Source organism: Lactuca serriola, chromosome 9 (assembly GCF_051521515.1).
Source record: "Lactuca serriola cultivar US96UC23 chromosome 9, Lser_US96UC23_V15, whole genome shotgun sequence".
Classification (NCBI taxonomy): Eukaryota; Viridiplantae; Streptophyta; class Magnoliopsida; order Asterales; family Asteraceae; genus Lactuca; species Lactuca serriola.
In genome coordinates, this window is record NC_136416.1 from 217474493 (window position 1) to 217501445 (window position 26953).

Here is a 26953-nt window from a genome sequence, read left to right on the forward strand (position 1 = left end):
TAGTAAATAATGAAAGATATGAAATTTTAGAAATAATGAAGAATAATGATATTGTAATTAACATGAATACATACATCAAATACAATAAAGATGGTAGAGAAACAATGTTTATAAATTCTCAAAAACTTCCTTATAAACGACATTGGAAGTTTTATTTGTGACATGACCATCATTGTCTAAAATTAACAATTTTAATCCGTCTCTGCTTTGAACTCTAGATAAAGCAACATACAATTGACCATGTGAAAAGACGGGATGTTTGAGAAACAAACCAACCTTTGATAATGACTGTCCCTGACTTTTATTAATGGTTATTGCAAAACATACAGCCAATGGAAACTGACTTCTTCGGAATTTGAAGGGGATTTTCTTTTCCGATGGAGTTAAAGACATTCTTGGAATAAAAGTGCGGTTTCCAATATTAGTTTCAGATATGATACGTGCCTCAATAATACGTTTGCCCAATGATATCACCTGGAGTCTTGTCCCATTACACAATCCATTTTTCTGGTCAATATTTCTGAGCAACATAACGAGAACACCAATTTTTAAAACTAACTTTTGGTTTGGTTAACCCGATACTTTTAGACCATTTAAAACATCAGGTGAATATAAATTTGCATCAAACTCATCGTGGACAAATTTATATTGGCATATACTATCTGAACTTAAGTATTCAACTTCATCTCCTGGAAACTTCAATAGCAAACGATCATTTATTTCTTGAACCACTTCATTTTTTGGAGCAAGTATTGCTCTTTTCTTGAAAATAGCTTGTATTGTTGTACTTTTCCAAAATTGAAGGGTATACGAAGTCGATTAATGAACCTATAGGATCATGAGGATCATTAATGAGAATATCATCTGGAATATCAATAACCGTTTCTCCATCGTTGATACCTCCAAGTTTACCTTCTCCTATCTCCAACGGCCATTTTGCAAAATCTCTGATTTTTTCTATATCAGATTGATCGCTTCCAAAAGTTAGTCTCATGTTTTTTGTTAATTTATGGATCTTTATGTGTTGCCATAAATATGAAGAACTTAAAGAAGCATTAACAATGTTTTGTCTACTTCCCCCCTGGAATAACAGGTAGAATCTATCTGAAATCACCTCCAAAAACAATACCTTTTCCTCCAAACGGAATATCTGAGTTGGTAGAATTTTCAGACTTGAATACATCTTTCAAACTTCGATCTAAAGCTTCAAATGCATGCTTATGGACCATAGGAGCTTCATCCAAAATTATCAATGAGGTTTTTCTCAATAAGCTACCAAGGTCACTACTTTGATTTATTTTACAAACATAATCCTCTGTTAGTTCAAATGGAATAATAAATCGAGAGTGTGCTGTTCTACCTCCGGGCAATAATAATAAAGCAATCCCACTTGAATCAACATTTAAAACAATATGACCATCTTTTCTAATAGCTGCAAATATTGTCTTCTATAAAAAAAAAGTCTTACTAGTTCCACCATATCCATAAACAAAGAAGACACCTCCTTTATTTTCTTTAAACGCAGTCATGATATCTTGAAAAATGTGACGTTGCTCATTTTTCAATGCAAGAAACATACGATCAAACTCATTCTTCATATTGGAATGTCGTAATCTAGCTCTTCTGTGATGAGTCGATTGTTTGAAGAAGAAACGTAATCAACATCCAGGATAGGCATGAATTTGAAATTTTTTAAACTCAAGTTGTTTCGAAGTAAAACTTGCTTTATCTCGAACAAAGTTAAATTCTTAATTTGATCTTCATTGAGCGATAAGTCTGGAGGACAAAGAGCAAATTAATTTAAATATTAATAATAATATTTTTATTATAATTAAAATATTAATTAATGTATATTTAAAAATAAATAATTGCCCATTTAATAAATAATAATAAAAAAATACTTGAATACCTGGAGAGTTGAATCTCTGTCGTTGGTGATAAAGAATTCCATCCGCCAAATATTCCCAGGTGTTTTCCCAAACAACCTCCGGTTTAGACATACTGTTACACATAAACAATGTAGCAAATAAAAATCGTAGGTAAGAACCAGATCCAGAATGACTCGCTTCTTTGAGTGCATCGATGTATTCTTTGTCATCATCTAAAAGACCAAGAGCATAACAAACATCTCTAAAAGAAGAATATTCTTCACCATTTACTGTGCAAATTTCTTCAAATGATTTCGAACCTTTTCCCTTATTTAACAAAATCCTTAAAAAATAAGCTTCACGTAAATTAGGTGAAACCGAATGAATACTACCAATGCACTTTCCTACTTTACGTGGTTTCCAAATCCTATCACCACATTGCCAAACAAACTTTGTAGTAAATTCAACATACGTAAGTTTCCATGCATCAACATTAACTGCATTACATTCCATCCAAGCTGTGAACTTTGAAGAAGCAACAGAAGGTTTGTCGAGAACATCATCGATATCATCGTCTTCACCATATATAATTTGTTGTTGAACAGGAAGATGAAAAGGCAGTCTAACCACAGAAGTATACCTGTAATGAACATCATATTGAAAAATTCGCCATGATGCTTCACATGTAGATACATATCTACAGTCGTAGTAATCATTTATTTCATCGACCAAATCATTAGTATTACTCTCATTGTTGCTTCGTACAATGCGAATTGTAGCTCTATCAGGTCCCTTGTTTATGTATTTGAATAAATACTTTATAGAAGAACCCCAATTACACCATTCAACATTAATATGTGCTTGGTATCTTTTCAATAGATATTTGTTGTAAGGGACAACATTTCTATTATCCAACTTCACACCAGATTTTTCAACAAAATGACCATCGTTTCTTCTTCTATACAATGGAAAACCATTCTGATCAACTGAGGTATGATTATAGAATTGCTTTGGAAAGTTTTTTGAGCACTTTTTGTCGACCGTACATGGACAATTGATATTTTCAGCGCCACATGGACCTTGTATCATGAACTCATTCACAAGAGAATACAATTATGGATCTTCATGTATGTTTGGTATCTCTGCAGAAATTATCGGATCGATAAATTCAACAATGGGTAGCTTGTAGTCAGAATGCATAAAAAGACATATATGACTATGGGGCAAACCTTGTTTTTGAAATTCGATAGTATAAACAACTGCATAATATTTTGTACAAAAATCAAATATTATTATATCGTAATGAAATAATATAAAAAATATATAATAATTTGCATAAGGTTTTATCAATTATGAATGAACATAATTTCAAATACCTACTTGAACTATGCTGAAAATATGATTCTCCCTTAAGTCTATAATAAATGCATCAAGCTTGATCTTAACAACCTACATAATATATCAGGTTTATCTTCTGCTTGAAGTGAAGTATCCTTAAGAAACCTTTTAACCTCTGGCCATTTGGTATTACACATAAAGGTTATGAAGAAATCAAGATATCCAAACCATTTACATAATGACATGGCATCCAAATAGTTCTGCAACATATAGCGCGCACCACCAGTAAAAGAGGAAGGTAATATCACACGTTGGCCAACGTTGGAGATATTTGTAGTTCCTTGAGCTTTTTAGTTACGTAAATTCTCATAAGAATCACATCTAAGAACATGTTGTTGACTACGTATGTAATACAATCTCTCACTTTCAATCATCGTATAAGCAACTACCAAAAATTGTTGAAACTACCTTTTTGAATTAAGAATCAGTGAGAACGAATGATCCATGTCTTGAATTCTAAAAGCAAAAAATTATCTCATTGTACATTTTGCGCGCTTGCTGTCTGTTGTAGATGTAATACCTCTATGAAGAATATCAACACTGTAACCATCATCCCCATATGGAAATAGTAGCGGATATTGGAGAGGAAGGTAAGAAGGATGCAATTCACTTATACGTTGTAGAAATCCCGACCTAGTTTCAACAACGATATCTTTATTATCAATTGAATAAAAAATGTCACCTATAATTAAAGCGGCAACCTCAGAAGCAGTCAGTAGGTTATATGTCCTTCCATCTCGATCCCTTCTACCGATGATTCTTAACTTCATATCAACATGAGGATATTTTTTAAAAGTATCTCTTACCATCCTATAAGAGCCAACCAAATTTGAATCTAACATCACCTTCAAATCTTCAACAATATCATTATCAATTGATGTAGTCTGATGCTTTTCGCCACTATAAAAATTGAAAATAAACATAAAATTAGTACAAAAATAAATATTCAAATTAAATATGAATCAGAAGATTGAAAATATACCCAAAACAAATCTGTCTATTTGAATTTTCATTGTCGGTATCATATATGTATAATTGAGAGAATTTTGGTTGCGATCCATTTGGGGGTAAAAGGCTTCCAATACTATGATAATTTTGACCCCCAAGTCGGAAAATGTATGGAGCATTTCCTCTATTGATTGAAGAATCAATTTTACCACCCATCGACGTAAAAGAAAACATTGAATTGTAACGTCGAATGTTTTTCATAAAGGTTTTGATTTTAGAATCCGTTCCTCGAAACATTCTTTCATAAGCTGGTGGTGCGTATGGAAGTTGAACCTTGCCATAACCACAACATAAGGAATAATTTGTGTTCCCTCTTTCTTTTCCTTTAATGGATTCATTTTTCTATAATTTTGCATGACATGTTTGACATACAACAATTTGATCACCATGATCCAAATATTCTGTAATAAAATAAAGTTGTATAAATAAAATATTGAATTTCATAAATATATATAATAAAGTATTTGAGTTATAATAGAAAAAGAAAATGGGTGTATATATATGGATTACCTTTGGAAATACCAATTAATTGGTTTTGAGTGATGACTTCATGCATATTTTTTACATCTGCTGTCAAGTCAAAAAATGGAATAGGAGATAAATTATCCAAATTCCTTTTTAATTTATGACATCCTGAATTTAACTTGATTGACGATGAAGAAACAGTTATTTTAGATGCATTTGTCGATGTCATACCATTACAAAGTCCAAAGTAATGTATTTTATTTTGTAACGTTGAAGTTGTGTAGTTATTGAAACTAATATTAGCTGAAAAATAAAAAATAGTGAGAATATATAAATATATTAGAAATTGGTTGAAAAGAAAATTTTGAAAAACAATATTATTACCATTTGAAATGTTAGATAACGCAGTTCTAACATTTATATATGAAGAAGAAGATTATAGGGGTGTATTTTGGTTTCCACGTGATTTATAGGAACGTGCATTTTTTTTCACAAACAACGTTTTTTGATTCATTTGTAAATAACAAAATGTTATAAAAATTGAAGACATGTATTATAAAATAAAATTAGAACTATAAATTTATATTATAATGCATGAATTTTCTATACAAGATTCTATAGAGTGAAAATTAAAAAAAAAAAATAAGAAAATTACAATTATTCGTGTTTGTTAAGAAGTGTGGTGCACATCGATTTTAAACACTGGATTTTGTATTATTTTTCTTCGATCTCTTATTATCCAAATATAATTTTCTCTGTCGTCTTTTCTCTCTTGCTTGCAAGTAGTACATGTTATCATTTATTCCTGTATAACGAATAAAAAATATATGATATAAATTGTATATGAGTGTAAATAACTGTGTTTGATATAACAGTGAAAATAATAAATGATTAAATTTTGTTTAAAATTATTTTTTTCATAATAATAATAATAATAATAATAATAATAATAATAATAATAGTGAAGAAAGAATTGTACCTTTGTACCCGATTTTAACAAATGTTGCACATGATGAATCTTCCGTGGTAGATGAAGTAGACAATTGATTTGCTTTTTCTTATTATGTTAATACAAATTATTGTTAGAATAAAACATAAATTTAACAATATATTTTGAAAATTTAAATTTAAATTTAACAAAATATATATATATATATATATATATATATATGTGTGTGTGTGTGTGTGTGTATGTATTGATATATAGAATATATAAAACTTTGTATTTTTATATAATATGAAAATAATTTATGTGATATTTTTATGTTATTAAAATATTTATTTAGAGGTTTAAAAATCTGTTACAAAAATATTAAAAAAAAATTAAAGAAAAAACATACCATTGTAAGTTGAATCAATTACATTTGTAGCGGTTGAATTTTCTCGGCTTGATGAAATAGACAAATTAATGTTATTTCTATTATCTAAATAAAAACTATTTAATTTTCTACTCTTTTTAGAATTAAACGACTTCATGATATATTTGAAATCTGAACATATAACAACAATTAATTTATAAAGGGATATCATAGGCAGTAAGGAGTATGATTAAATTAAAGCAAAATAACATATAAACTAATATTATTATAATATTTGATATATAATTGCCATTTGTTTTATGATATAATGTTAGTCGGTAAAATATTGAAACATGACTGCTTTCTAAACATTTTTTATATTTTTTGTCGTTACTATATGATTTGTTAAATATTATAAGCATTTTACATTTGTATCATTTTTTTATTAACAATATTTATTATTCTATGCAGCTAATGTCTTCAATCATGGTCAACATTTAAACTCTCCAAACGAATTCACATATTTGAAATGTCAAAAGGAAAACACCAACTCTGATAAACCTCTTCAATATCATTGTTCAAGCTTCCAATCCCCTTCAAATATCAATTATATGACACCCTATTAAATATGTCAAATGGTATGCATACTTTTATTACTATTATACTTATAATATTCTTTTACATTACATTAACTACATGACTAACAAGTTATGTTTTTTCTACCGATCATCAAAATGGACGAGCACCCTTGTCAAATAGCAAACCTAGAGATATGAGTTGTTGATTATGAGTTGGTTGTGCAATGATTGCATGAAAACACATCAGTAACTTGATGCTATAAAACGTGCTTTGTGCATGATTCAACAAGTAGTTAGTACAAGCATATGACTCGAAGTTTATCTGTTCCTTTTAGTCCTTGGAGGATTTAAAGCGATATATGGGCCCCTTGATGATTTGGTTTTGACCTATGTGTCGGGCCCGGTCAGAACCAAACTGATGTGTTCAGTTTAGTTCTATATCAAACAAATCGGAAATCGGAAAACACACTGCTGGACAATAAGTATGACATTGTTCCATGTATTTGTCAGGCTGATATCTAGAACAGAGGATTATATAATCACTTATCTTAAATGGCGCATCAACATCATCTCAGTTTCGTGAGACTTTAAAAGAGCTACGATTGCTGGTCAGTTCCCGAAGTCATACATGTAACTATAATAATTAGATTTATCCAAGTGGGAGACTAATGGATAAGGTGTCTAAGTCCATAACTATATTTGGTATGTACTTGACCCGGCTTGGCATGGTCCATTTGGGTTGCATGGCATCTCAAAATTTTGATAGACAAAATGAGAATAAGGACACTTATGACTTGTTAATATATTCTAATATATTAATATGAAATTGTATTGTTTAATTAGTATTGATCAATAAATAATTTGGAATTAATTTTGTGATCAAAAGAGACTAATTAAATATATGAGGATTGATTATGTAAATCTTTCATTCTTATATAGTGGGCTTAATGACCATGATTCACTAGATTGGGCTAGGACCCATTGGGTGCTCCATGGATGTTCCATTGAGTTTACAAACCCATGGATCATGGGGGAAATGAAAAGCCATGCACATTAGGGTTTACCCTACATGTGACACACTATATAATGAACCTCATATGGAGCAAAATGGGAACTAAGACTATAAGAGTGAGGGTTAGCTGATTTTGTGATCAAAGTGTTCTTCTCTCAAGTTATTCCAAGTGTTGTGGTGTTGTGTGAAACATTTGAGGCGTCGCATTTGGGTGGTAGGCTCACAAAGTCTTAAGGAATCCAAGCAACACACAAAGGTATGTAATTCTACTATTTTTTATATTGCAAGTTCCCCATAACATGCTAGTTAGGATGAGAACCTTGGAAAAATCAAATTTGCATGTATATTAGAGAAAACATAGATCCAAGGTTTCTATGGTTGCATGTACACCATACGAGTGTTAGAATGCTCAAAACCCATCAGAGGTAACACACAAGCTCACAATTATTCAGAATCCACTAAAAAACGTGAAGATCAATATTAAAAGGGAAAAAGGAAGCAAAGGGATCCCTCAAATATTTAATGTTACCCGTGTGACAAGTATGGTCACTTTCCTGCAAGATGGCAAGACCGAATCAAAAATCATGAGGTTAACCTTAATCAGACACACGACAGAGATAAAAATCATGAAGAAGGGACATTCTTTATGATGAATACAATTCAAGAAACGGTGTTCTTGAACGAAGGCAAATACATCCCTCTAAAATTTGAAGTAAATGTCGATGAAGACGGTTGTTGGTACTTAGATAATGGTGCGAGCATCCACATGACCAACAACTACTCATATTTTTGTGAATTAAATAAAAGCATAATAGGTAGAGTGAGATTTGGAGATGGGTCATTTGTTAGCATTAAAGGAAAAGGGTCAATTATGTTCGAAGGGAAAACCGGTGAGCAAAATTTAATGAAAGACATTTATTATATCCCATCACTCCATAGCAATGTTATTAGCCTCCGGAAATCTACAATAGTCGATTGTGATATTCGGATGCGAGGTGATCTTCTAACCATTCGAGATGGAGAAGGGAGATTGCTTATGAAAGTCCCGAGAAGTGTAAACCGACTATACAAAATAAAGTTAAAAGTTGGAAAACAACATTGCTTACAAGCCAAGTTTAATGAGGAAGCTTGGTTATGGCACACATGACCTGGACACATTAATTTTGGTGTGGTAAAATTGATGAACAAGCTAGCTAAATGGGTACCGACAATCCAAAATCAAGACCAACTTTGTGAATCTTGCATGGTTGGAAAACAAACAAAGTAGTCGTATACAAAGAAAGCCAAGTTTAGAGCTACAAATATTCTCGAGATGGTGCATTGAGGTATTTGTGGAATGGTTAATCCCCCCACCCAAGCGGGTAATATTTATAATTTAGCTTATATTGATGACTATTCAAGGTATATGCGGTCTTTTCTTTTGAAGCACAAAAGAAATGCATCCGAAATTAATAAAAGATTCAAGACATCAATTGAAGAACGGACCAGTAAAGAGATCAAGACTTTCCATATGGATAGAGGTGGAGAATTCACATCAACTGAGTTTAACCATTTTTGTGACGAAGAAGGAACTTCACATATGTGATGGCCCCTTATGCACCTCAACAAAACGGTATAGTCAAATGAAGAAATTGGACTCTACTCGGGATGACACGATGCCTAATGAAAGCGAAAGATATTTTAAACCATTTTTGGGGTGAAGCAATACGACGTGCAACGATCATCATAAATCGTACACCTACTCGAGAATTGATAGGTGCTACACCATTCAAGAAGTTTTGTGGTAAAAAAACAATCATTGAAGACTTGAAAGTATTTTGTTTTGTTGCATATGTAAGAGTAGTCTCAAAACATTTAAATAGGCTTGATGATAGTTCATGACCATTGGTATATTTTGGAAAGGAACCCCATTCGGGAGGATTTCGGTTATATAATCAGTGGGAAAATAAAATTATATTAGTTCACATTCAATTTGTGATGAAAATAAGACATTGGAATGGAGTAATGAACCCGAAAATCAAGATGGAAATGGATCGGGTACATTTACGGTCTTGTGGAGTAATGGTCAAGCAACCTAAGACAATGGTGGTTTGAGTCCAACTGCAACAGAAACAGAATAGTTCACTGATCTGGCACAAACCGACCTAACCAATGACACTTCTCATGATGATAGCAGCCCATCGCAACTTGTTGATGATCAAAACATCAATCCAAGTTTTTTCCCACTTCAGTGGTCCACTCGAACTTCAGTGTTGCTAATAATATAAAATTACTATGAGCTTAATCTTGCCATTCAATGAAGAACCAAATAATTTTAAGGAAGCCAAAGTGAACAAAAATTGGCTCGATGCAATGAAGGTCGAAATTGACTCTATCGAGAAGAACAATAGTTGGAAATTAGTTCCTCCATCTAAAGATTCTAAGCCTATTGGGTTAAGATGGTTATATAAAATTAAAGGAAATACGAATGGATCAATTACAAGGTACAAAGTGCATCTAGTGGCTAAAGGCTATGTGCAAGAGCAAGACATTGATTTTGATGAAGTATTCGCGTCATTAGCTTGACTCAAGACAATAATACTATTGATTGCTCTTGCGGCCGGGAACAGATGGAAAATTCATCACTTATATGTAAAAAAAACATTTTTATATGGAGATTTAAAAAAAGAAGTGTATGTGTGCCAACCAAAAGGTTTTGTGAAGCAAGGTGAAGAAACAAAAGTCTACAAATTGGCAAAAGTATTAGACGGTCTTCAACAATCTCCGAGAGCATTGAATTTGAAGCTTAATAACACGTTGAAAAATACGGGTTTCCAAAGATGCATGCAAGAAAATTTGGTTTATAGAAAGGTTTCAAATGGAGAATACATAATAGTGGCGGTTTATGTAGATGATTTTTTCATGACGGGAACAAGTCTAGAGTTTATAAACCAATTCAAGAGACTAATGGTGTTATAGTTTGAAATGTCAGACCTTGATGAGCTAACTTGCTACTTAGTAACTGAAGTATTGCAAGAAAACAATCGTGTATGCTATGAAGATTCTAAAATAGGCAGTCATGCAAGAGTGTAATGCAACTTAATGTCCGATGGTGTTAGGATTAAAATTGTCTAAAGCTGAAGATGAACCAGAATTTGAAGCTACCCATTATCGAAAAATAGTGGGTTGCTTATGATATCTCTTATACACTCGTCTAGATTTAGCGTATTCGATTGGAATAGTTAGTTGTAAAGTCTAAGAGAATCTATTGCACGTGTCATTAATCAAATTCTTCGTTACTTGTGTGGCACTCCATCTTCTAGGATAATATATAAAAAGTAAAAATATGAGCTTGATAGGTTACAGTGATAGTAGTCACAATGTAGATGTTGATGATGGTAGAATTACAACAGGACATGTTTTCTACCTCAGTGACTCACCTATTACTTGGTGTCCCATAAGCAAGATACAGTAGCTTTGTCCTCGTGTGAAACTGAGTTCATGGCAACTACTACAGCTGCGTGTCAGGCAGATTCGTTAAAGGAGTTCTTAGCTGAGCTGAAAGGAATGAAGAAACAAAAGGTGCTGATTCGCATAGAGAACAAATCAGCAATAGCACTGTCAAAGAATCCTATCTTTCATAGAAGAAGCAAACACATTCACACTCGATTCCATTTTATTCAAGAGCAAGTGGAAAACGAGCAAGTGATTGTTGAACATGTTTCGGGAGTTAAGCAACGAGAAGATCCACTTACGAATGCCTTAGCTCGAATAAGGTTCGCAGAGATGAGAAGGTTGTTTGCAGAGATGAGCGTTGCTTGGCGTGCAAGAATTACCCTTGACTTAGAGATTCAGGGGTGATTTTTGGTGAATATCTGAGTCCAATGTGGCAAGTTATGCGTGCTTGGTCCAGATCACAAGTCTTGGGGTGTTGTCCAAGTACTCCTTACTTCCTTGGGTTATAAGGAACAGATATAAGGAAAGTCTAATTGTCTAGGAATCCTAATTATATACTCATTTGTTTTACTTTGGTATATATAGATATCAAATTTATGTAGACAGAGATTAGAATTGAAGTTTTCGGGTTATGTTTCTTCAATAAACGTCAAAAGGAGGTTTGGCAATTCAATTTTTGTGATCTTCTTGTTACAGTTGCTATTTATATTCCCTTAGCCTTTACAACTAGTTCACAAAGAAGCAAAACATTCGAAAACCCCCATAGTCAATCTTCGAATGCACATTTTAGAATAGACCTTAACGATGACGAACCATATGATATTCCAAGGCTGATTCGTCCTATAGAAAAAGATAAAGCGAAGAGAAAACTCAAGGGTTTCAAATGTTCTTCGGGTGCGGAGAAGGGAGAGGTACTCATGGAATTGAATGAGCACATCCAAAGAATGTTGCAAATTGCGGACAAAAAGAAAAAAATTGTGAGTGGAAACTAATGATGAAAGATGCTTTGAAATTACTAGAGCGTCAACGTCGAGTTGCACAGAAAATACAATAAGAGCTTATGAAAAAAATATGAGTTTGAAAAATAGTATTAAGCCAAATTTTAAGTCTAGTTTTAAGTCAAGTTTTAAGCGTTAAATTTTAAGTTTAGTTTAAGTAATATTTCAAATGTTGTAGTTCTTTTTTTAATGAAATGTTTGTTTTTATAAAAAATATAGTTTAATTTTTTTTAAAGCAATCTTGACCCACCCCTAAAAATGGCATGTCATAATTGGATAGTTTGTCGCAGCATGACATGCCATGCTCCACACCGTTAGACCTAATCATGGTGACAGAAATCAAATATGATTATTGGTTTTTGATTTAAACAAACTACTACAAATCCAACAAGTGATTAGGTCTCCAACCACAATATTTAGTTTGTGTCGCAAATTAACATTACATCTTTCTAAAGAGAATCCCAAAAGAAATATCATACATGGATAGTTTATTCTGAGCGGCATACGCTTTTGAAGTGTGGTGCTTTTTACATTCTTCCATGAATAATAGTTTACTTAATACAATAATTCGATAAGTTAATCATTCCAAATTGAAGTTGTGGGGGACATCTGAATTTCGACATTAAACATATATCAAGCCATGACCTTTAGCCCTAGCATTAAGCAGATTGTGCCTATGTTAGCAAGATGTGAGTTTATTTGTTTAGAATTAGTGATAGAATGTATTTAAGCCATAGAAACTGGCATAATGTGCAAAATCATCTGTCTATATATATAGTATATACAATTCCGAGGTTTTATGTATGAGGTGTCATAAATCAGTCTGTATCTACTCAAAGTATAACATTTTTCAAACAGAGATAATAATGAAAACTAAAAGTTGCATTTACCTCTCCATATATAGTCCTTAGTGTGATTCAGATCTTCCATGAACACATGATCTTTTGAATAATGGTCCCCTTTTAAGATTCTTTAATATTTGTAAGAATTTCAGACATGTATGAATCCATATCATTAAGTCCTTACATTCTTGTACATGTTACTATATTTAACCAATATGAAGCAAGCAACGCATGCCATTAACAACATCATATGCCATAAGTCCAATCTTTCCCCCAATCCAACTACCAAATTGGCTTCCAATCAAATATCCGAATCTGCCAAATCTTTCCTCTCCTAAAAACCCTACATAATATGTCCCTGACAACGTTCCAGCACCCCTTAGAAATCCTTCTGTACCAATTCCTTGATAATAAAGTGTTTCAAGAAGATCCCATGCAGAAGAAACAAAAGGTCCTAAGATACGATCAGCTTTCCTCATTGCTAGTTTTGCAGCTTTATCTCCTGCTTTCTTGGCTTGTGTGGCTGCAGCTTTGCTTTCAATGCCTTGTGAGAGTGCATCTGCCAGTGAAGATTCAACTGCTTTACTTCTTGCTAGCTCCACATGAGCTGTTCTTATGTTGTTGGTGTACAGTTTTACACTTTCTTTTACACCACACACTAGTGTCCCAGAACCCCCATCCAGACAATCAAAGATACTATACCCCCCTGATGGGGTTGAAGCTTTTTCTCCAACCACCCCTCTGCATTTTCCAGATACTAGAAAGGGAAAAAAGTGTTAGAAACAATGTTAATATGGCGTCAGATGACAGGTATTTAAGGATTAACAAAAAAGGATGCTTCGATGAAAGTAAAAAGCCTGAAATCTACTTTCAAGTTTTGATATTTACATCTCACATATCCTCAATGATAGTATTGTTTCTACCTAAAGGTTTCGCATATGAAAATAAACACTCTTGTTATGTATAATGTAGTGACCATATATACTACCTGCTCTTGTGCTTTTGGGGTGTTAATGATTTCTACGTGGTTGGGGTTTCGTGGAGAACAACATATTTTGAATGAAATCTTCCCCAAGATAATAACAACATACATCTATTTCCAGGATGTTAGGTGAAGAATATGCAGTGATCACCATTTTCTTTAAAATTTACAGAATTTCATGTCATTTTGGAAATAAGTTCCGGAAATCGTTTAATTAGTATCTGCATTTACTTAAACAACTTCGATGTATTGGTGATACATGTTCTTACAAATTTCTTCTTGTTTTAATCAAAATGATGAATTGAATAGAAATATAGTTGAATTTTCTGGCTTTAAACAACACAAAGGCCATACCGTATTAGAAGTGATTGCTAGTTTGTCTCAGCAGTTCAATTTTCGGGCATCAACAAATTTCATATGCGAAGAATAATTGTGATAATTTGTAACATGTAAGCGTCTCGATGATTAAATACTGAAATATATATCAATTTTGCATTCGGAAATCATAGAACTTCTGGAATTAAAACTGGTGGAGGATAAAATGTACCTACCGATGAAACGGAGGAACATAAAGCCGATGAAAAACCCAAGAAACTTAAATTTTCTCTTGAAATCCATAGAGCGCCTAAATTATATTTGATAGCATGTATCTCGGATTATGTCGGAGATCAACCTTCACGACAAAATCGTCTAAATTTTCTCTTAATTCCCATGCACCTCTCGTTTTTAGTTAATATTTTATTGGATTAAATCGTTTGAATTAGTTGAGGAAGATGAATAGGAGTTTGAAATATTAATAAAATACCCTTGCATGAACTCATTTTACATGTTTTATTACACACGACAAAAGCGCCTTACAACAATATCATGTTTTACATTTTTAGTTTATATAGGTATTGAAACCAAACAAAATATTTAAAACAAAAAAACCGAAAAAGCAAGCCATTTTAGAATGCCGATGAATTTGCGTATTTTCTTTAATTAAAATTTTATATTCGGTTCCATTTGTGATGTCTTCGACCCAGCCGAATCGAATATATGTAATATAGATACTTAAAAAATATGATAGTTTATTGGCTCCGATCACTAGCGGTGATGGCAGCTGAAATCGCTGATCTTCGACAGCGCGGAAAGTGTAGGACCTAAACGTGGGGTTTATCTGTTTTAGAAAAATTAAATATCCTCCTATTTACTTTTTTTCTATCATCTTCCTATATATGATTACTAGGTTAAAACCAGTGGAACCCACATGTATTAATTTTAAATAGAATTAAGTAATAAAATAATATATTATTAATTTAGAAAAATTTATGAATTGTAATATTGTATTTTTTTAATAACTTTGTAATTTGTAAGTATTTAATTATACATATAAATTCACTTATTTTATAAAAGTCATGAGTTTGTATAATGCAACATAATATCACTTTTGAAGCATTATTCTTATTAAATAAATGGAAGTTGTGATGCACTCACAAGACAAGCTAACATAATATCACTTTTGGAGCATTATTCTTATTAAATACATGGAAGTTGTGATGCACTCACAAGACAAGCTATAAAGATTTAATTTGAAAAACAATACGAAGCAAGTATTTTCTTTATTTTTACTTTTTTATAATGAAGAGAACCTGAAAATCTTAATCAACAACTTCAAAAAAAATCAAGATTTAAGCGACATATGCTTCGATGTCTGGTTGCTATCAATTCACCACTGATAATTAGTCTTATTTTTGTTTGTTTTTTGTGCTCATTGTTTTGAATCTGTGTTTCTTAATTATGATTCTCATTTTGCCATTCGACTCTTTTCTCTTTACGTTTCTTCTTTTCTTTGTTTTATATTTCTTTATCTTTCTTCTTGTCCCTATAATGACTATAAAACCTAATGTACATGCTATCTCAGATATCGCTAACCATCAACAACAAAGCATCAATCTGTTAATGAAAACATTAAAAAAAATCAAAAGTTGCTTCTCGATATTGATTTTTGTATCTTTCAATTTGAACATCTTCGTATTTGTGCCTTATTTTTCTTTTGGCTTCTTGAACTTTGACTTCATCATATATGGTAAAATGTTATAGGTAGATAAGATAATTATATGATTTACAGGTTTTCAGAAGAATCTATTTACCTTCAGATGCTTCTTAAATCATATGTGAAGATCTAATTTATTAATTAAGTTCAACTAATTTCCTGATTGATAATTGCAGATGGATCAGTGAACCAGAAACATATCAAATCTATTGGAATCCGACATCACAAAGACATATTCATACTATCAACGATGAAGCCAAATACATGCAACTCGTTAAATTTGACATTTCAAACAATTAACAATACATTAAGCAAAAATTAGGTTATTGAGGCTACTAATTCAGCCGAAAAGAATCAAAACAAAGGGCATTTCACTTATCTATGAGTAGAATTAAATATGTCCTACATGAAATAGTTTAAATATTAATAACATTGTACTCTAAATGTACCGTTATAAATGTCAACAGATCAAATACAACTTAAATGATTTCCTCAGGTTGAAGTTCATATAATGAATCCATACAAAGAACCAAGTGTGTTGCCATGTGACAAAATTGGTTTTATTTATTAGATTAAGGGATTCTAAATGTGTAAATTTGTGGTTGACTTTTTGAGAATATATCTTGTATAAACATGAGTTGTGATTAGATAATATTATTTACTAACTAATTAAATTCCAAACACATATGTAAAAGATGCCACATTTATAAAATTTATGGAATAAAAATCACTATACAAATATTTTTAATCAATTGCCGATATATAATGTTAAATTTAAATTCTAGCATTACTACAAATAAGTTACATTTGATTAGGGACTAACACTATTATATATTTAAGTCTCAATTTAATGGACATCTAAAGTTTTTCATTGACCTGTCTTAGTTGAAAAATAAATAATAGCTAATGTTAACCGAAGCATTGCACAAAAATACTTTATTAAGGCATGGAGTATAAATTACAAATTTAAAAGCAACAAGCCTAAAACACATATCTATAACAACTATATCACTCGATTGCTGCTTAGTTTAATGCAAATTAAATCAAAACAAGCATTAAATTAAAATTATTCTCTAATTGGGTCAAACACAATGTCTTTCCTTTTAGGATCCTCTATGATTACTCATAACTCATGTTAATAGTAGCATATATATATATATATATATATATATTATATATATATATATATATATATAGAGTTAGGTTCAAATGTTTTCACTATCTATTGTGTGCCCGTATGATTGATTATGGACCAATCATTTTAGTTATTTTAAGAAAGTAATTAATGCATATTAAATGCTGAAGATGTAATTAATACCTATTATATCTTCAACATGTAATATGCATTAATTACTTTCTTAAAATAACTAAAATGATTGGTCCAGAATCAGTCATACATGCACACAATAGATAGTGAAAACAAAATAACCTAACCCTATATATATATATATATATATATATATATATATATATATATATATATATATATATATATATATATATAATTAAGCCATTATGGAAATTTTTATTTTCTTACCTCTTGAATATTTACAAACTAAAAATCAAACTCAACAATATCTTAGAATAATCTCACCCCAAATTCTTAATGCTTTTCAACTTATTTGCTCCACATATTGTCCTCTAACATGCCATTTTTCTTTTGAAAGTTTCTTCCTATTTTAATATAAAACCCAGGAAAAAAGGGAAATATAAAAGTGGATTTACAAATTTGTTATTTATACAGTTTTTTTTTTTTGAAAATATCAGTATACATCATGTTAGGGATGAGCAGTTTGTCCCAAATCTCGATCCCGTATCGGAACTGGTACCGAACCGTACCAAATTAAAAAATACGGGACGATATTTGGTTCTCAAAATACATGAAATTCGGGAATCGGTACCACCGGTACCAGTACCATTCCCGGTAACAGTACCGGTGATGTTAATTCGGTTCGGTACTCGGGATTAACTTTCGATCAAATTCGGTATTCGGGAAATTGGGAACGGGACGGGTCGGTACAAGTTCTGTCCCACGCTCATCCCTACATCATGTTTCCACATTAAGAACATTTTCATATTGACCTCTCATGGAATTGGTCGATGCCAATGGCCCTCCCTGGAAATAGCACATCAATGATCTACAATGACATAAATGTAAGATAAATAAACATATACAAAATTATAGATCAAAGAAACTATAGTCGAAGAAACAGAACATATATTAATTACATAATCTTTGCCACTCACATTGTAGTTTCAAGTGAAAATTACATAATTGAGTAGCTTAAATTCAGTTCAGTTGAAGTATTTCCCATCCATTACTAATAAGTATTGGACATTTTCAAGTTAGGTATGTGCTTAAAGAAATAATTTGTACCTCCAATGTCATCTACCATTCCCCTACATATTCTTCTACCATTTCAATTATATATTCAGCATCACCCTCCTAACTAATAGAATTACTTTGTTCATAATTAAAATACATTAATATGGATATTAATCACGATTCAAATAAAGTAGCCGCAATGATTTACCTGGTGCATAAGGCTTTCTTCTTCTTTCTCTCTCAATGGCTACTACATATCACAATGCTTAGAACAACCTTTTTACCCTTCTTGGTCCTGCAAATAGATACAGTGAAAAGAGGGATCACAACAGAAAGAAACTTATTTATTATTAATAAATAATTTAGAATTAATCTATTCATGCACCATTGCCGCATCTTAAGAGCAAATAAGAAAATGGAGCTTTTAATGCAAACCTGAAATCATGCTTCACAATGTACTTTCAGCTACAACCATTTTTTGAAAGAGAAATGAAGTTTTTCTTTGTTACCGATGACACTTTTAGCCATGCGTATAAATGCCTTACAAAGGGGTATAAAACATATGGCAACTCATATGAAAGTGGCATTTAATCAAATACCTATGATGCATGTCCCTCTTGATCCTCTAGCATGTATGATGTAATTACTGAAATTACACATATCAATAATCCACAATCTGCGTATCATCAATTATCACAATCTGGTTCCCAATAGCGTAATTTATAGAACATAATTAGCATAGTAGAAGAAATAATACTACATTTTCACACTTTTCAGTCGTCTACAACATATCATATTAAGAAATCACGAAATCATTATAAAAGTTTAACCTACAAGCTGAAATTCAATAAAACACAACTAAATTAGAACATCACACAAAAAAATTATATTATCCATAAACAATACAGAAATGTGTCTATGCCATTATAACTTCCTTTTTTAAGTTTATAAATAATAACACTACATATTTAATCATTTAAATATCAAAATATTTATAAAAAAAAATCCAGATTCAATGTCACCTCATTCTTAGTTTACAACCAAGTTTATTAATTCATACATATCTGTCACCATGCTCACCTTTTGAATCAAAATCAAGATTCCACTGAATGAATCCTTGCATTACAGCATAACATATAGTGAAAATGACATATGAAGATTCAGGGCAACTACAACTTGACATTATGCAAATATTAACCTCCACTTTAATTAAATAATAAAAAAATATTACTTGATAGAACTCACTGTAATATCATTATCAATTGTCTTCGAGATCCCATCTCCTTCAATTTGAATGTGACACCTTTCAACCATTCAAAAAGTATTAAAAGATTGAATTAGCTTCTTGGTATCCGATTACGGTACGAGGAATTAGAAATAAGATATGGTTTAAGCATTTCAAATTGAATAGGAGTGACTACCTTTTGAGATTAGATCGGGTAAGAAATGGTTTCTGTGAGATTTATGGAGAATAAGAACTCAAAAAAAATGCAACAATTAGAAGAAGAAGAACAATAATTACCTAATCAGAGGCACAACCCTAAACCGCCACCACCTGTAACATCCATAAAATTCAAGCTAAATTAAAACTTTTTAAAGCATTTCAAAACCAATAAGTATTACACTTGTATTTTCAAAATGGTTTATTATCAGAGTTTCCCAGAGACCATAAGTCCAAAACACAAGGATGTGTACGATCATGCCTTTGCCTTGCCAAAACATCTGAAGCACCTGAAACAATAAACTGAAACTGTAAGCACAAAGCTTAGTGAGTTCCCCCAAAATACCAACACCATATAAATATATCCATATTATATATCAATTTCAGAACAACATGCATAATGAGCCTTCAGCATGACTGGACCACCTCACAGGTCTTCAGTCAATTAGGACCACTCTCCGAGCCTTCGGCACGTCTAGACCGCCTCGCAAGGCCTAAAACCTATCCGGACTGCTCACTAGGCCTTCGGTCTGACTGAATCCCTTTATAGGGCCTTCAGTTTATCTGGACCGCCCTGGGTATGTTGACCTTCAGCATAAAGTTGGAATGCCTCAACCCAACCCCAAATCAAACAAACATTTGTACATAAATATCACACTTGCATATATAAATATAACAGTCATACCAATCTAACAGATCATCAAACATAGCAACATCCTATAACCAGGATACCGACATGACTAGGCCACTAGCATAGCATCATCCTATATACCAGGATACTGATCTAACTGATCATAATAGCATGACAACGTCCTATCTACAAGGATACCATTCTAACAGATCATAGCAGCATACAACATCCTACATACTAGGATACCGATCTAACAGATCATGATAGCATATAACATCCTATATACCAGGATACCGATCTAACAGATCATAACATCAAAAAGCATACTACAACTAGAATAACAATCTAAAGGGCCAGCCTTGGTGCCTTAGACCCTGTTGATATAGTGAGCGTAAATCACCTGACACTGCTGAGGTCCCACTGACACAACTCCAGCATATCACCCATCTTCTCAATATGCTCCAATAAGTCTCCCTCTCTCGACTTTAGAAAAATAACATTTAGTGTCTCGCACTCTGGTTCACTCACCAGCTTGATCATCCACAACTGAATTGCAGCGATTGAAGCAACCTCTGCCCTAACCCGGACTACAAACTACTCCGAAGACATAGTCTGTAATCCCCAAAAGTGCAATAGATGGCACAATCAATCTCCTATTCCAACCGATCGGATACACACATTGAATCCTGTCATTACCAAATCCACGACTACAAGCGGTTGCTACATGACCAATGGTATCATTACATCACACACAACCTTAAGAAATTCATTGCTTACTTTGTCTCATAACTGTAGTTGTGTTCCTACTGTCTTTTCACTATCTTAACCAAGTCCAATCTTGTTCCCAGAACCTGAATGATAGAACATTCTAATCCCAAGCCTTCCTAAAACTGACGGATACCCATTCAGATCTACTCCCAATCCCCAACTGGAGTATTACTCGATATAAACAGATTAATCCTGTGAGATACTCTAAACTGATGGGATCACCAAGATCATCTATACTCTATCTGATTTCTAATAACAACTTCCGATCAACCCAAATACACCGGAGTTTTCAGCCTACTCCAGCAACATGTTCAATACTTGGGAACATGCCTACTGATTGATATAGTATAGCAGCATACTCAATACCTGAACATACATCCACAAACACATACAAAGTCTTCAGCATGACTGGACCGCCTCACCAGGCCTTCAATCATCTGGACCAGTCTAAACTGTTGAGCATCTATTGGACCACCCTTGGTGATCTTTCCCATGCATAATGTTCTCACCCACTTAGGGTTTTGAACTCCTGATCCATTTCGTGGACTCTAACCCTGGCCTAACCCTAGGCCTCATGTAGATCATCCATCCTCTCGGAAATTCGTGGTCTGTTCCCTGACTCGCGTGCCTAACACATATGCTAATAACCCGCACACCATTGCTGAATGTACTGTCGAGCCCTGGAAGCTAACAAAACCCTCAATTTATCAACCCAAAAATCCTTAGAGTCAAACACAACCTCGATCAAATACTCGAACTGAACTCAATTCATAACTAGAAATCCTACATGGTTTCCCAACTTCTGCTATTAAGCACCAAGAAGACGTGATACATAAGCTCGGGAGTTCTATCGAACTCCCAATTCACACAACTCTCAACCCAAACAACCACTTGGGTTGTCTTTCTCCCTGAAAACGATGCGAAACTTATCTCATTTTCAAAACCACTCCAGCTGTTGAATCTAAAAATATAATTCTTCCCCACTTAGATTCGACTAAGTCTTCACAACCCATGAAAGTTGGAAAATTCCTAGTTCTTCTCATGTTCCAATGATCGATCCGATGACAACCAACTCTTTTCCAACTAGTGCTCTATTACCAGCCAATTACCAATGATCACACACTTTTAAGAACTAGATGAACACTTCCTGAATCCCAGTGAATCCGACGGTTCCTAATACTTGAATGCTCCCACACTCTAATCCTGAAATTCAAAAAGGTATTTGCTCCAACTGACATCTCAACAACGAGTTACTTCCCTTGGCTCTTTCCTTCGCCAATCAATAACACTTACCAAAATCACTGAATCCTGACAATGCTGGATAACCATCATGTGGAACTCTATCCGCGAACCTCCCACATATCACCCTTCTTCTCAATATGCTCCAATAAGTCTCCCGCTCTCGACTTTAGAAATAATAACATTTAGTGTCTCGCACTCTGGTTCACTCACTAGCTCGATCATCGACAGCTGAATTGCAGCAATTGAAGCAACCTCTGCCCTAACCCGGGCTACAAACTACTCCGAAGACATAGTCTGCAATCCCCAAAAGTGCAATAGATGGCACAATCAATCCCTCCTGTCCGACACAAGAGACCCAAGGCAAACCGGACACAAAATATTTATGCCATATCGACCCACCTGCGCTCACCGGAGCTGAAATAATATCACCAATCCCTGTAACCAATAGTCCCCGAGCTGGAATACAACTTGATCCTTGGTCATAAGCATGCTTTCTCCTTCGAGCTTAAAGAACTGAAAGGGCACAATCCTTGCCCTATAAGACAACAACCCAATCCATCAATTAACCATTCCGCTTCCAGTTTTCAAAACTCCAGCTGAACATAATCGTCACTCTTTTCCGAAGTCCCTCGCGACTCACATTCCAGCCTCCAGCAAGACCCCCTTAAGCCTCACATCTAGAAACTCATGGTGTTAATCTCTCCCGCTCAATTCGCGGAACATAACAAGTATAGAACATCTCCTTGATCCCACATAACTGCAGCCCCCGGCTCATTAGAATATGCACCAGTAGCCAATCCCGATACTAGAAAAGCTCGACCCACTCCTCTCCCTACCGTTGTTACAGCTGCTATAGCTGCCACGACAATTGTCTCAGCACTAGTTATATAGCGCTCGTCGAAATACTCGACCCTAACAGTCTTGATAGACCCAAACATCTCTGGCAACTGTCCTCGAACAATCTCGATCACCTCCTCCCAGATAATCTCATTGACATGATCCTCTGACAACACTGGCCTACCCTGGCCGCTAACTCTCAATCCTGACCCGGAGCGGACTCGGGACATATCGTAACCACCATTATGGTAATTCACCAGAAAGATCCCTAACAATCCATATACTGACAAGGGACCAACTCCCTACCCAACCCTAGGGGTTGTGACTTCCTTGATACGCGTATGGGTCCTGTTCTTTCAGTAGTACGGGCGCATACTACCTTCCACACCTACCTATATTTGTCTCAAGTATCACCACAACACCCTAACAATATACATAAACATGGCGAGCGCTTAGTCCACACTCCTAGAGGAATGCTAAATATCTCATAACTGGCTTACCGGTCCCACACAACCCACCCATGAAACTTCCACCAACCCTATAGCACTAGTGTATGCTAGCCATACATAACGCTAGAACTTATAGACTTTAGAATATCCAATCTTACCCTAAGACCTAATCAATAAGAATAGAACATAAGTCCAAATCAAACATTCTTGGGCTATAAGATCTTAGTTATGTACAACCGTGATGCATACACTAAACAACTACAGTAATGATGTCAGTCTCATATAAAGAAACCCTAGGCTAGCAGGCATCATATAATCAGGCAATTCTATCATGCAAATCCTGAAGATCCCTATCCTAACATATCATAACATCAAATGACCGTATGGTATTTTGGGGTCTACTTACTAGCTCAGGCTGATCGTACACTTCGCATCCTCTTTTCCTTATTTTGAAAACCATGTGAAATCCTTTGAAAATCTTTTTCCTTAGTTTGAGACTGGATTCCCACGAATGTTCGTCCAATTCACTCAAACCAAGGCTCTGATACCAACTTGTAACATCCATAAAATTCAAGCCAAATTAAAACTTTTTAAAACATTTCAAAACCAATAAGTATTACACTTGTATTTTCAAAATGGTTTATTATCAGAGTTTCCCAGAGACCATAAGTCCAAAACACGAGGATGTGTACGATCACGCCTTCGCCTTGCCAAGACATCTGAAGCACCTGAAACAATAAACAGAAACCGTAAGCACAAAGCTTAGTGAGTTCCCCCAAAATACCAACACCATATAAATATATCCATATTATATATGAATTTCAGAACAACATGCATAATGAGCCATCAGCTTGACTGGACCACCTCACAGGTCTTCAGTCAATCAGGACCACTCTCCGAGCCTTCGGCACGTTTGGACCGCCTCGCAAGGCCTACAACCTATCCGGACCGCTCACCGGGCCTTCGGTCTGACTGAATCCCTTTACATGGCCTTCAGTTTATCCGGACCGCCCTGGGTATGTTGACCTTCAGTACAAAGCTGGACTGCCTCAACCCAACTCAAAATCAAACAAACATGTGCACATAAATATCACACTTGCATATATAAATATAACAGTCATACCAATCTAACATATCATCAAACATAGCAACATCCTATAACTAGGATACCGACCTAACTAGACCACTAGCATAGCATCATCCTATATACCAGGATACTGATCTAACTGATCATAATAGCATGACAAAGTCCTATCTACAAGGATACAATTCTAACAGATCATAGCAGCATACAACATCCTACATACTAGGATACGGATCTAACAGATCATGATAGCATATAACATCCTATATACCAGGATACTGATCTAACAGATCTTAACAGCAACAAGCATACTATAACCAGAATAACAATCTAAAGGGTCGGCCTTGGTGCGTGCCTTAGACCCTATATATATATAGTGAGGGTAACTCACCTGACACTGCTGAGGTCCCACTGACACAACTCCAGCTGCTGGTGTAACGACCGAAAATTTCCAACCAGTTTAAACTTTTCAAAAAACAACCCGATTTCATTAAATTATTACAAAAAGGTTTTTAATACAATTAATTTAGAGTATTCCCAGAATCACATCACAACATAAACATGAGGAGCGGTACGATCACGCCTTCGCCTTGCCACGGTCTCCTGAAGAACCTGAAAAACATTAAACCACAATTGTAAGCCTGAAAGCTTAGTGAGATATCCCCAAAATACCAACCACATATACCATACACGCATAACATGCCATAACATATCCGATCACAGAACATCCATGCACTTCGGGTCTACTGTGTGACTGGTCCGCCGCTCTGGCCAACATTCCACCTGGTCCACCCTCCGAGTCTATCCATATACCTCGAGTCTGCAGTGTGATTGGTCCGCCCGCACTAGGCCTTCAATCCACCTGGTCCACTCTCTGAGTCTACAATATGACTGGTCCGCCCGCACCGGGCCTTCAGTCGGCCTGGTCCACTCTCCGAGCCTCGGCACGTCTGGTCCGCCCTCTTGGGGCCTACAGCCTATCCGGACCGCTCGCTGGGCCTTCGGGACAACCGGTCCACCCAGGGTATCTTGGCCTACAGCACAAAGTAGGACCCGCCTCAACCCAACTCCAGTCCAAACAACCATGTGCATATAAATATACAATCATATAACAATTCACAGTCAACAAGCGGATCTAACAGATCACATAACATATCATCATCCTAACCAGGTTACCGACTGTAACACCGTGAATTTCAAAATAATTTTTTCACAAATTATAAAAACATTTCTCATTTAATTTTCATAAAACATTAAGTTTAAAATCCCAAATCGCATCATACAAAATCCCAAGATCATATATATCAAAAATCCCATGCGTGTGTACAGATCAAGCCGACACCTTCCCACGGTCATCGCTAGTACCTAAAACAACAACACTAACACTGTAAGCACAAAGCTTAGTGAGTTCCCCAAAATACCACACACATAACACATATTAGCCACTCGAGGCTATAACTCTATGGGTCCGTGCACCCAAACTCTGTGAACCCTCAGGTTCTAACTCTGTGAACCTTCCGGTTCCAACTCTAAAACATGCACAACATAAATCACATAGAAATAATGCAGTACAACACATCACATACATATAGCATACAAATACTCTGATCACAGAACTCTGGTTACCTATCAAGGTAAAATATAGTGAGAAGACTCACCTCGCGTATCTCGATAACTCGCAAATCTTGGAATCACTCGTGCTCGATCCTCTGAGCTATAATCCACCTATAACATCATATGTCTCTTAATTAACACTTTTACCACTAAGGCTGACTACCCCTATCAAGTCAACACTGGTCAACTCTGGTCAACGGTCAACTTTGACCGAACTCAGCGAGTGCACTAGGGCGACTCGGCGAGTCTAAGCGTTTTCACCAACTCTCTAGGATTCCCTTTTTGACACGTCGAGTATTCCCCTGACTCGACGAGTTCCACCTAGTATGAATCGCGGGGCCACCCCGACTCAACTCGCCGAGTCTCAAGAACAACTTGGCGAGTTCCAGTTCAACTCAATCCACCTGTCAACCCTCTCTAACTCTCCCTGACTCACTGAGTCAACCCATAACTCGGCTGGACCACTCACTGAGTGGTTAAGGACAATCTTCATGCTACTCGCCGAGTCTGTTCTTCAGACTCGGTGAGTCCATGCCATGCATCAACTCAAACTTGCTTCTGAGGTCAGATCTGCTCCAACAACTAATAGATCTGGCCCTCCTAAGCTTATTCATCACGTAAAGTCCATATCTTGGTGCTCAT

The 26953-nt window shown here is 34.6% G+C and overlaps 3 protein-coding genes across 3 annotated transcripts; all 3 read right to left on the bottom strand.

Annotated features, from left to right (window-relative positions):
- Window positions 1-1100: 1100 nt before the first annotated feature.
- LOC145076566 (uncharacterized) lies at window positions 1101-1598 on the bottom strand. The gene is made up of 2 exons (XM_079022395.1): window positions 1502-1598; window positions 1101-1432 (listed from the first exon to the last, which is right to left on the bottom strand). The coding sequence occupies exons 1-2, from the start codon at window positions 1596-1598 to the stop codon at window positions 1101-1103; spliced, it is 429 nt and encodes a 142-aa protein (XP_078878521.1).
- LOC145076567 (uncharacterized) lies at window positions 1595-6215 on the bottom strand. The gene is made up of 10 exons (XM_079022396.1): window positions 6080-6215; window positions 5719-5796; window positions 5441-5544; window positions 5349-5354; window positions 4548-4675; window positions 4073-4166; window positions 3787-4030; window positions 3098-3127; window positions 1910-2854; window positions 1595-1776 (listed from the first exon to the last, which is right to left on the bottom strand). The coding sequence occupies exons 1-10, from the start codon at window positions 6213-6215 to the stop codon at window positions 1595-1597; spliced, it is 1947 nt and encodes a 648-aa protein (XP_078878522.1).
- A 6591-nt stretch (window positions 6216-12806) lies between these two features.
- LOC145077095 (uncharacterized) lies at window positions 12807-14644 on the bottom strand. Its single transcript, XM_079022876.1, has 2 exons — window positions 14436-14644; window positions 12807-13659 (listed from the first exon to the last, which is right to left on the bottom strand). The coding sequence occupies exons 1-2, from the start codon at window positions 14500-14502 to the stop codon at window positions 13109-13111; spliced, it is 618 nt and encodes a 205-aa protein (XP_078879002.1). The 5' UTR covers window positions 14503-14644; the 3' UTR covers window positions 12807-13108.
- Window positions 14645-26953: the final 12309 nt, after the last annotated feature.

What these genes read in the sequence shown, in the direction of transcription:
- LOC145076567 (XM_079022396.1), bottom strand. Translation starts at nt 6,215, where the DNA reads ATGAAGTCGTTTAATTCTAAAAAGAGTAGAAAATTAAATAGTTTTTAT. An exon ending in AATTGATTCAACTTACAATG is followed by an intron (nt 5,797 to 6,079) that starts GTATGTTTTTTC and finishes TAACATAATAAG; the next exon opens with AAAAAGCAAATCAATTGTCT. An exon ending in TGGTTGGCTCTTATAGGATG is followed by an intron (nt 4,031 to 4,072) that starts GTAAGAGATACT and finishes GTTGATATGAAG; the next exon opens with TTAAGAATCATCGGTAGAAG.
- LOC145076566 (XM_079022395.1), bottom strand. Translation starts at nt 1,598, where the DNA reads ATGAAGAATGAGTTTGATCGTATGTTTCTTGCATTGAAAAATGAGCAA. An exon ending in GTTTAAAGAAAATAAAGGAG is followed by an intron (nt 1,433 to 1,501) that starts GTGTCTTCTTTG and finishes CAATATTTGCAG; the next exon opens with CTATTAGAAAAGATGGTCAT.
- LOC145077095 (XM_079022876.1), bottom strand. Translation starts at nt 14,502, where the DNA reads ATGGATTTCAAGAGAAAATTTAAGTTTCTTGGGTTTTTCATCGGCTTT. An exon ending in TATGTTCCTCCGTTTCATCG is followed by an intron (nt 13,660 to 14,435) that starts GTAGGTACATTT and finishes TTCCCTTTCTAG; the next exon opens with TATCTGGAAAATGCAGAGGG.